The sequence below is a fragment of the Falco naumanni genome, chromosome 2 (genome assembly GCF_017639655.2).
Source record: "Falco naumanni isolate bFalNau1 chromosome 2, bFalNau1.pat, whole genome shotgun sequence".
In the NCBI taxonomy this organism is placed as follows: domain Eukaryota; kingdom Metazoa; phylum Chordata; class Aves; order Falconiformes; family Falconidae; genus Falco; species Falco naumanni.
The window spans coordinates 58,473,068-58,484,902 of NC_054055.1; the positions used below are offsets into that span (position 1 = coordinate 58,473,068).

The following is an 11,835-nucleotide window of genomic DNA, read 5'->3' on the forward strand; positions in this document are numbered from 1 at the left end:
TTCCTTAAGTATAGACTCTGTGTTCAAGCTGGTGGACCTGCCTTCAGCGTTTGGCACGCTGGACCCCACCCCCACCTGATTATCTCACTCAGCAAGTGTTGAATGCCAAACATAAGAACAGCTCCAAATCGTGTCATTCCTTTAAAATTCAGCTGGCGATTATGATTGACAGCTTCACCTCTCACAAGGCACTCACTTAAAAAGATTAATTTTTAATAATGGGAACTTACTTTTCTATATATACCTGAGATTTCTGTGGGGAAAACTGACAAGCCCCAGTGCCAATAGTATGACATAGGTGGGTGTTTTCAGCTGATGTAGCCATGACCGTGTCTGTGATGTCACAGCACCGGCAAGAGCTCAGTTTGGATGAAGAACAGCTGACACAAGTAAGGGAAGCCTGCAAGTTTGGAAAAGGAAGTGCTTTGAAAAGGCAGTTGAAGACCTGTCTCTAACTGTCTAGAGAAGATCCAAATCTCCATTCGTTATTGCAAACAAAGTCTGAGGGACCTGCTCAACACCTCCCCGATGCTGGACGAATGAATAACATCAGTTCTCAAAAATGCCATCTTTCAGCTTCTGCTTGATATGAAATGTTTCTTTCTTCTTGGCATAGCGATCCATCCCTTCATGGCTGAATTATTGCATCACAGCAGTAATAAAAAGTGGATGTTACGATGATGAACAGCTTGGTACAGAATAGGTATTTACCCTTACTGTAACAGTTTAAATGCAGAGTAGCCTGACTCTGTCCGTGTTCTGAGCTAATCACCAGTTTTGGGGAGTACCTACACAGCTCTTCACTTACTGCCAGCCAGTCATGTGTCTGAGTCAAATTATGGCACCCTTTCCTGTTTGTGACAAGCAGCGGTCTACAAGGCCAAGTGCTAGGGCATGCATGAGTGTGCAAGGAAGCACACTCAACTCCCTGCACCTCCTTTGAATGCAGTTGAAGAAGCAGCCATTCCCACCTTGCCTCCAAGGAGCAGATGTGCCTGCCCGTTGGCATTTCTGGCTTCTGCTGCTATGAAGGCATCATGCCTGTGCTGAAATCCCTTCCATTGTTTCTCAGGCAGCTTCAGAGGCCAGATTAAGGTGCTCCTCCTAGATTTCAAAGGAAATAGCTGATCAGGCTTCAGAAAAGACCACATGCAGATTTCTGAACTTCTGTGACACATGAGCTCCTCTGGGACAATGCAGACGTCAAAGTTCAGGATGCAGCAACTAGGAGTCAGACAGAGCCTCTTAGCTAAAGGGACTTGTCTGTAGGTTAAATTTCCAGAGGAAATTGGTGTATCATTAGAAATATTCCTGGAGTGCTTTCCTTGGTGAAAACTTCTTTCCATCATTAAGAACGATACTCAGAACACTAATACTGTTAAATTTCTACCCTCTTTCAAAAGAAGGGAGTTATTAAAATAAAAAAAAAGGGGGGGGGGGGGGGGGGGCAAAGGCAAAAAACCAGAAGTTTTGTCTTTTGTCCTCGCAAAAAGAGGCAGGCTAGACATTCAAATGGAAATTTCAACATTGTCATTGATTTTTCTTACACAGTGTTCAGGGTAGCAGGTATCATTGCGTTATTCATGGCTGTGCCTTTTTCTTAATTTCTATCATCAGTATGTGTACTTTGAAGTCAATAATTTGTAGAAAAATTTATGCCTGAAAAGCAAGTCAGTGTTTCTTGCTTTCAGTATGTGTTTTAAAATTCTTATATGAAAGAAGACAATATTGATGTCTGTACCAAGTAATTGCTCCAGAGTAGCAAATTTTAAAATGTTACTTTAAAAGATGAAATGCAAAGCAATTTCCTTTTTTTTTTTTCTTTTCTTTTTCTCTCTGCGGTTGTTATGTTAAGTAAAGGTGAACAGGACAGATATCAGGAGGTGCTTCCTGTTTGTGCAAACAGATGGCAAGCTGGCATTAGCCATATATATGAGATAACATTATCAGAATATCTTAACCACATGCGTCGCTTTCAAGAGGACTTTTTAGAAAGCATTTTCTTTAATTTTTTTTAATTAATCTAATTAAAATATGTGCAGATGTGACAGCTGCTTAACTGGTTATTTGTTAATTGTCCGTAATACAGTATTTTTAATTGTCAAGCTTTGGATAAGAAGTGTTTTCACAAAATATGCCATAGCAGGTATGTATATGGGAAACAGGTAGAGCTGCTTTTCAAAAAGAGAGGAAGGAGATTACCTGAAAAGAAGTGGCATGTCTGGGGTTTTAGCAGACTGTACAATCAGAGACATTTGCTAGCTCTAAGTATCTCTTCCTTATTCCGTAGGAAAGGAGGATACTCCTTTCCTTGCAAATAGCATTGTCCCAGACACCATAAAAAACAACCAACCCAACCCAAAACGAAAAAAGACATCAAGGATGTGACCTCATAAGGCACAACTTCAGTACGTAAAGCCCTGGCAGCTATCCAAGAATAAGTCATCAATATGGCATTTCCTTACAGCCTTTTCTGCGATGAAGACCTGCTATTTTCCCATTCGCTAAATCAAGTCTGTTCTTAAATCTCTTTGTTTGTCTGTTCTCTTCTTGTAACAGAAATCCCAACATCACCAGCATTCTCCTAATCCACTTCTAGCAGTAATTTATCAGAGACCAATAAAATGGTCGTCTTGGTATGATTGTCTCCTATCAGGCAGTAACAAATACTTGCAATCAACTGATTAACTCAGTCTTTGCCTGCTAAACTAAAGGAAACTGGATTTGGAAAGCAAAGTATGAGGTCTGCAAAATAATTTCTGTGAGGCAAGGCAGAGTATTGGTCTAGAAATCTTCTTCTGCACATTTTTTAACTGGAATTTGCAATATTTACTTCATTTAAGACATTTTTGCTGTTTGCTCTGGGTCAAACTAAAATTCATAGATCTTCGTATTATTCTGCTGTGACAGTTAAAGTTGTCTTAAAGTCTTCACACAGTCGCCATCCACACTGGAAATCCATAGCCTTGATCTCCATCTTCTGTGGATCTAAGACATTAGCTGCACTTCCTAATTTTTCCGTACCTTTACTTGGGGATTGGCCACAGTACCAGTCCCATAGCTCCAGCTGCAGTTCCCTGAGTCTCTGCTCTTTGGAGCCTGACTGTGTGCACGTCCATCATGTAATTAGAGGCAAGTCTGTGAGGGGAAACAATTTTTTTGCAGGTAAGATAAAGAAGCTTAATGTGCCTGGGTTTGGTGCAGTTTGTAAAGTAATACACGGATGAGAAGTGGACCATGATGTTGGGATTAATCCTAAACACTACTGTTCACATACCATTAAGAGTTTCACCCTTTAATACTGATTGTTGTTGTATGTTGGATAGTCTTACTTCATTAATATAGTTAAGAACTGATGGGTTATGATTGTCACGGTTTCCAAAGGTAACTGAAATACTCTGAGGGCAATCGCAGAAGATCTTTTCACAGCTATTTTGATCTAATTTGTTATTATCTAGTCTATTATTTCTGGGAAAGGATTAGCAGTTTTCACATGGAACTTCTCTGAATACATCAGTCCACATCTGTAGTTATCAAAATATTTGCTGTAAACCTTCAAAACTAAATAGTTATCTTTGTAAGGAATCTGCATTTTTTTCTTGAAAGTAACGAATTTTGTGTACGTTAATTTGAAATGTATTGTAAATTTAGGGTAAGGAAGTGGACAAGTCTCTTTGTAGTGTTAGGTGACAGCATGCAGAACAGGGAAGATGCAGAACAGGGAAGATGCAAAACCAAGCTGGAATAGGTGCAGCTCAGTATTGAAGCTGAGAGCACAGCTGGAAAGGTATGTTTATTTCAGTCTTCAGATCTACTGGAATACTGCTAAATACATTTACTGTAGTTTTTATGTTTCATATACATGATTCTGTATGACTTCTGGTGCCTCAAAGGAATGTGTCATAGTCCTGTTGGCAATTTTCAGTTCACCAATTTAATGTGAATGACCCATGGAATCGTTATTTTCTACTCCTCAGTTTTTTTCAAAAGAATAAAAACAGGCAAAGCAGCATTAGTGCAGTATTCTTGCTGAACTATAGAGCTTAGTAGACTTTCAGAAACTGGAAGTTAATGAATTAAAATTCAACATAGTTCTGAGTTAGGGGAAATTGTAGAAGGGGAAGTACAGGACATGATTTTCCAAGACCCTGGTGTAGTGCAGTGGTGTCAGTAGGAGGTCTGAAATCCCTCTCTGGGTTTAAACCACAAACCAGTTCTCCTTTTTACTACACTACACTGTTTGGCTAATGCAGGGCTTATACTGTATCCTTTGGTTGAAACCTCATGGATTTAATTTTATTTTATTTTATATTTTATATTTTATTTTATTTTATTTTTTATACAGTATGCAAGACAGAAATGCAGATAGGCAATCACTTTTTAAATTCAGAATCACTCACAGTGGAAACTGTCTTGAAAATGGGTGATGACTCCTAGCTAGTGCACGTTTTCACAAGTTAAAATGCACTTTAGTGTAGAAGGGACTGGAACGCTTCACAAGGTAGCCTTTCAAATTTCCAAATGGTTTTTTAAGTGTGCTGTTGCACTGCCCCCTGTGGTGTCTGGGCTGGTTGGGTCTCCTCTGGAGAGAAAGGAAGAAAACAAAGGAAAGGGCAGGAAAACTAAATAAACAATTTATTATTTTTTTTTTTTGGGGGGGGGGGGAGGGGGGTGGGCAGCGGGTCTGGGAGCAGGTTTAGCTGATGGTGATCTGATTGAGCAGAGAACATTTTAATGCTCTAGGGGTACATAAAGTCAGGAAGAGCCCTTGCTGAGAGAAGAAAGGAAAAAAACTCTTTAAGAGGAAGGTCTTCTGAGAAACAACATTATAGAACTAAAATAGAGCAACTAGAGGAAGGAAGTCCTGTCCTATATATACAGAAAGGGAGGGGGATCTTCTCCATAGTAACAAAGGGAGCAGGGGAGGAAGAAAAGGACAACACAAACTGCTAAAGATGTTTTAACAAATTGTATAGAAGAGAGAGATGTGGGGTTTGCTCTTTTTCCCTGCTTGTAGGGCCTGTGGTTTTGGTGTGATACAAAATCCCTTAAAAAAAAAAAAGTTTGTTTAAGCTAATAAAATGAGGATTAATTATTTCTGGGCAATTATAAAGCTTGTACTTTAGTATTTGTACTTTATATTCTAGCTGTCTTATTACTAGAGTTGAAGCTTGGTTGTTAAAAGAAAGTTTCAGTTCTGTGATTTACACCATCTGTACGTTACCGCTGTGTATTTGTATTACTACTATGCAGTTACAAAATGTTTTGGTGCTGGAATACAGCCAGATTTTGCAATGGTATTTAACATGCGGAAGTTAGGTGAGGTGATCTGTCTGTCTGTAACAGTCACGTCGGTGTCACAGAAGTAATGACCTGAGTAGAAATCACAGGTATCCTGAAGGTTGGACTTGTTCTGAGTTCCCTCATGTGGTTTTGCTGATGCACTGAGAATTCATTTTTGCTCCACCCCCCCCACCACCCCACCCCCACCCCTAGTTATTTCTCTGGGTAACTCCAGCAGCAGTCTTGCAAAGCACTTGCAGGACCCGCTGTTGCATCTCTGCCAGGCAAATCCTTATCAGTAAAGACAGTGGTCTTTAAGCCTCAGAAATCTAGCACTGTAGTAAACCAAATCTTTCACAGTGGATGTGAAACATCCTTTCCTCCTCATGTTAGCACTTTTCCAAACTTCAGTTTGCAGTGATTACTTCTAATAAATAACTAGTAAAGCAGTAACCAATTCTTACTTCATAAGAGACTGCAGCAGTTTTTTGTAGTTTCAATTATAAATATGTTACTCAAAACATTTGTCTTTTGTATTACATGGGATGAATGATCCTTTTGTTTAAGAATATCTATAGTTCTTTTTGCAAACACTGACAGCGGTGTCTGGTTTCAGGGTGGGATGATTAACTGGAATAGACTGTTTCCTCCTTTACGTCATAGACATAATGTGAATTACCAAGATCATCACCCGTCTGAACAAGACACACCTCCACCTACCGAGGTTTCTGAAGAGCAGGTAAACATTTTTCTGTTTCAAAATGGCATTAAAAAACTGGTTAGGAATTAAGTCTACTAATTTTTTATCATCTGTTGACACAGTTTCTTAAACGTTCTCTATAGCAGCACAAATCAGAATATCAGATAACGGTCGCAATACAGAGACAGCAAATTGTCATTACCATCCAAACCAGAGTTGCAGATCAACTCTGTAGTTTCTGCTTTTGTGTGTAGCTGCTTGTCTTTCGTATTTAAAAGACAGCTGAGACTGTTTGAGATGGTTTCACAAATGTTTCAGAGAAGGAAGAAGGATAATTTGATTTCATTATATGTTTCCTATTCAGTCACGTATTTTTTTGGAAATGAGAGTGTTATGCCAGCTGTGGTCTAAAACTTGGATGTTTCCCTCAATAATGTGGTTGACTGATTTCACATGCTGATGCCACAGAGAAGTTTGTCTTTTCTGTCAAGTATAGATTTAGACTTACTGTAGATGTAGAGATTTAGACTTTTGTTAGCTTTATTCTGAAAAGACAGGATGATTTTCTAGGAAATGTTAAGGATTTTAAGATTAGTCCTGTTTCTGTATTTAGGATTTATTGCATGCAGTGAAGTTCTCCAGGTTGTAGCCTATCTGAAGTCAGCTGCATTAGCCATTTTATAGTCTGAGGTCTCAGCTACCCTTGAACAAGAGTAGGTTTCGAGGGTGAATCTTTCTTTTCCTTTTTCCTTTTTTTAGGGACTTGATAGCACCATGCTGTTATTTCTAGTTAGTTTAAAATGAGCTTGTTCCAAACAGAAATCTTTGCTAAGAGCTCATTTCTAGTTTTGATTCAAGGTTAGATTATGTTCACAATGTTCAAAACTTTAATTGCGCTAGTGGTTTTGTCTGCAAACCTGCTGGGCTACATCCAAAAATGGAGGGGGAAAAAAAAAGAGAAAAAAAATAAAAATGAAAAAGGGAAACTCTTAAGAACCAATGAACACCTGAGACCAGAAACTTAGTTTTGGTCAGCCTGGAAGCCTACTTGGTGCCAAGTATGGAGTGGACCAAAAGGTTTCCCTGCTGCGTAGGTTTGTTTACTTGTTTTATTGAAAAAATTCTGCTTATGCGAACTTTTATTGTTGGGCTGGAGCTAATGGAATAGTTACTAGTCTGACTTATGCTGGATCCTTACCCAAAGCCTTTAGGCCAAGATTTAGAAAGGCAATATACACTTGTATTTTCTCATGCATTGAAGTCGCAGAGCTCACCTGATTGTTGTCATTTGCAATGTTGTCTAGTTACCCTGCAAAGAAAGAAGTAATACAAGCACCTTGAATTTCCCAGAACTGTGCTAATAACTGCATGAGCAGAAATGCAAAGTTTTCCTCTGTTCTTCAGATTAAAATTTGCAAGCCTTTGCAACGCTTTTGGTACAAAACTCTGCATTTCTTATGGGTTTTTTAGCACCTTAAATTACAGTTACTAGTATACTTCTCTGTTTCCTGGAGCTGTATTCAGTTCCTGTGGTTAATATATACTCAGATGAAAAGAGCTTTTCCTTGTTACAATCTATTCCTTGTGATAATCACTGGATATTTCTGTAAATGAGAAAATGAGCATTCCATCCACCGCTTCTTAAGGTTAGAATTCATGGCAACTGGAGTAAAAACCTTTCTTCTGAAACTTATTTCTGTGGTTAGCTTCTATTCCACTGCTTGCCCTTCTTCTCATAAAACCCACAATCTTAGATGAAAAATCAGAGGAAACTTTAGAAAGTTACAGGTTACGAAATACAGTTTGAAGTTACACTATTGTTGCAGAGGTGTTGAAAGTAAAAATTCGATTCTCTTTCTACAAGAAGGTGAGAAACTGACATTGGCTGGTAAGGGAGGAAAAAGGAGGAAAGGCACAAAAAACGATCAGTACTGTATTTGATATTCGGACAACCAAGGCAGCCGTTTTCAAACCTTTTGTAATGGTGTATTTAGATTAAGAAAAGGAGGACCCCCACCTCCGGGCGTACTTGGCAGCAGTGTATTTCTCAGCAAACTGCCAAAGCAGAGAAGATTAAAAATACTGAAAGTTGTGGAGGTGTCTTAGAGGAAGGGGAGGTTACCTTAAATAGCACCTTTCTTTTAAAAGGCCTTTAAAGTACTTTCAGTGCTAATGCACATTGCTCTTGCACCCTGGGAAGATTCCTCCTGAGACGTAAACAGCCTCTGCTGCATTCCTGCTCAGCTTCGTTCTGCTGCTGCAGGCTCCATACAAGCAGACAGCTCCTGTAGCCCTGGGCTTCCAGGTTCAGGAGCTGTGGTGTCTGGTCACAGGGCCCTTTGGAACAGCGTGGGGAATGCTTTATGCTGCCAGCAGCCACAGTTAATTTTACACACTGCTCCCCCCACCCCCACCCCGTTTTGCCCCTCTCTGGAAGATTAACTATAAAAGCAAATGAGTTATATTGTGACTTTCAGTCGTACCTGATTGAGAATTGTAGATTGGAATTTAACCATAAATTAGATTTGAGTATACATACATTGCTTTTTACATGTGGTAGTTTGGATACCTGTTAGCACAGAGCAAAAAGGTTAGGTGCCAAGTACATGATATTATAGAGAGGGATGGCCAAGTGGCTATTGATTACCAAAATCACTTTCTTAATGTGCCCTTTTCCAGGTAATTCCTCTGTCAAATTTCATTGACTTACGCCGTTTTGAGATTAGGTAGAATCCTTCCAAAATTTTTACTTCAAGTGTATTGTACTGCCACTGTTTTAGAGCTAACTTTCAGGTTTATTTTAAAAAACACCTAGTATGAATAGGTTTGAGTGTTTTCATGCCCTCTGGAGAAATAGGTCTGTTCAAGGAAAGCTAGGATGTCTAGAACAGGTTTTCGCATCTGCTGTAAAATTCTGTATTTTGGTCAGCATTGGGTTCTTGAGGTCCTGTTCCTGTCAAGAGCACCAAGCCCCAGGGTCAGATTGTAGTTGTCACATGTGTAGCCATACTTTCTGTTTTACTGTTCTTTCGAAACTGGACTGGCTAGGAAAACGCAGGTGTGGCATTTTCAGCAAATGGTTGATTTTGAATAAAGTATTAGAAAGCAGTCATTTCTGTGGCAGTGTTTTCAAGCATGCTGTCCCAGGTACATCTTTGTGATGGTGCTCAGCCATGCTTGCTTATGCTCTGGAAAGGTACACTTTTGAACAGTGTGATCCGGGGAAAAGTGATGTCTGGTACTGCTAACATGACTAATGCGCACACAGTGTGAATGAAACGCTGGTTATAAAATGGTGTTATATTATTTCTCTTCCAGGTTGCACGACTTATGGAAATGGGCTTTTCCAGGGGCGATGCTCTAGAAGCTCTGAGGGCTTCAAATAATGACTTAAATGTAGCCACTAATTTTCTACTGCAGCACTGATGGTTTTCTGTGTGAAGGAACTCGCTCAATGGGCTGTACACATCTGAAAGAGGATCAAAGCCACCTGCTGGACAGACTCACAAAGGTCGTCCCTGCAAGAGCATCAGAAAAGAGGAACTGGCTCCGTGTGACTGGTGATTCAAAGTGATGTTAACGAATGATGAATGACGTGAACTCTTCCCCAGCCTTCAGATCACTTGGTGGTTTCTAGTCTGGTTATCCTTTTCAAAGTAACTTTAGTTTCTACTTATTACTGGATATCACCTATATTTGTTTTTAAAATAAAGTAGGTGGTTTTTTCTTGTAAGTCCTTGTTAGACATGTTATCATACTTAATGACTAGGAAAATAAGCTACAACAACGACAACTTGATTTACCTATCAAGAAAAATTATATTTTCTTCATTTACCAGTCTAATTTCTCTAGCTTACATGTTATTTTACAGTACTTGATTTTTGGTTACAGTAATACGAGGTTTAAAGATCGCTTTGTTTTCAACTCAGTAGAGGGTTGTGGGGCTATTATGTCATTCTTGGAAAGTTTTATTAATGCCTGTAATATTTTATTTCTTTAATTCCTTTTTAAATAAAAGTTGTCATTCAGCACATAATACACAGATAGGGTGAGAGAAAATTCATGTGCATATTGCAAGCTATGGTAAGTGACCGCTGTACATTTAAACTTTTACAAACTGAGTGAATTGCTATTCAGATACAGGTCATGAAGATACTCACTGGAAGCAATAAGGATGGATCAAATGATACAGTAAGGTCAGAACTGAAATGATTTGAAGGGACTTCCACGTCTAATTCAGACACTTCTGTAACAAGGGATATATGCTCAGTGTCCTATGTGCTGGTTTCGTTTTTTGAGCTGGCTACATACTGTCTTAAAAGAAAATGATAAAAAGCTAACTTTTATATATAATAGTTCTAGTTTTCTACTGTCAAAGATGTGGATGACCCTGCATTTTCTGAATCCTCACTGTCTGAAGCAACTTATTGGTGATCACAGGCTGGAATAATTAACCTTAAGGGCAGTTCAGGTTTAACACAGGAGTTAACAGGACGGTAATGTCAAGGTCGTACAGTATTGGTTTTGAAGTTTAGACTGCTAAGTAAGTTTGCTCAGCTTGACTCTCAGAAGCCTTCAGTATTAGCACCTTCAGAGTTTCAGGAGGTAGGGTGGAGAGAGGTGAACATCTCTATAAAACCAAGCTGAAGTAATACAAGTTTCCAAACTGCGACTCCATGAAAACAATCTACACATGTATCTCAAAGCATTTAATGTATGTTTCTGTATGTACTTGTGTTTGTATATTGTGTGTATATGTGTCTATTTATATACACACAGGCATATTTAATACATACATTTAGAGTAAGATATAGGTCGTTGGAAGCATAACAAAGGCACTAGCAGGCGCAGAGGGGAGGAGATGAAAGAATACAGGGGAGAGGAGGATCTTTAGGAAATCCAAATGAACATGTGTGTTCCAAAGTACAGATCTGCGCAGTCTCACTCAGCCTGCAAAATATGCCAGGCAATTATAGGACAGATCTAGGGAGAGAGGGAGATAAGTTTTATTTTTTAATTGACTGAAAACTGAAAAAAGTCCTTCAGGCATACAGGTCCTTATCCAGAAGTAACAGCAGATTTGTGCAGCTTTTGGCACGTGACGTAATTTTTAATAAAGTCAATGTCTGGATGGTTTTTTTTAGTATTTTCCAGTGGGTGAAATAAGGAAATTTTTGAATGACTGTATGTTTTTCCTGGGCTTTGGTCAACCTCCTTCAGGGTTTGGCTTGCTGCTATGATCACAGTATTTAAGCAGGGTCTGCTTTTTAATTGAAAGGTTTTGTTTGTGTGAAGCTGAGCAGCTCTGTGTGTGTGTACGCTGGGGACATTTCTGTACCCAGAGAACTCTGGAAACCTGCTGTCTTACAAAGCAAAGGGCAAACGTAAGGGGAAAAGCACTACAATAATTTGTATATGCAAACTAGTTAAATGTTTTGAAACATACACAGGTTTTAATTTTGAAATGTACAGATTCTTCCTTCACAAATATTTTATCAAAAGTAACAATAAAGACGAGTGAATTACTTCAGAAGTCAAATTCTGCCTGTAGGTAATAAAGGTCCACCTAGCCCAGGTTAAATTAAACATGCCCTGTTCTAGGGACAAGCACAAAGAGCTTTTATTCCTTGGAATTTTAAAGCATGTTGAGTGGCATCTGGAACATATAAGTGGATATTCTCCACGTCTGAATCCTTTCTTACTATTATCTGTACAAGGGGTATCCAAATGTCACAGTTGTGTGGAAAACCCCATTTAGCTGGGCATTTCACAAAACATGGTCAGTCGTAAGGGGTAAAATTCAGGTCTTGGTGACGTCAGTTGAAAACTCCCCTTGATATCTGTGAGAATAG

At 39.0% G+C, this 11,835-nt stretch overlaps 1 protein-coding gene across 2 annotated transcripts in view; it reads left to right on the forward strand.

Moving 5' to 3' along the window:
- UBAC2 (UBA domain containing 2) overlaps window positions 1–11,508 on the forward strand; it is a 99,861-nt gene extending 88,353 nt beyond the window's left edge. For both annotated transcript variants that reach the window (XM_040584451.1, XM_040584452.1), the window contains exons 8-9: window positions 5,900–6,022; window positions 9,302–11,508. In XM_040584451.1, coding sequence (XP_040440385.1) covers window positions 5,900–6,022; window positions 9,302–9,409 — 231 coding nt within the window. In that variant the 3' untranslated portion in view covers window positions 9,410–11,508. The remainder of the gene's footprint in view (window positions 1–5,899; window positions 6,023–9,301) is intronic.
- Window positions 11,509–11,835: the final 327 nt, after the last annotated feature.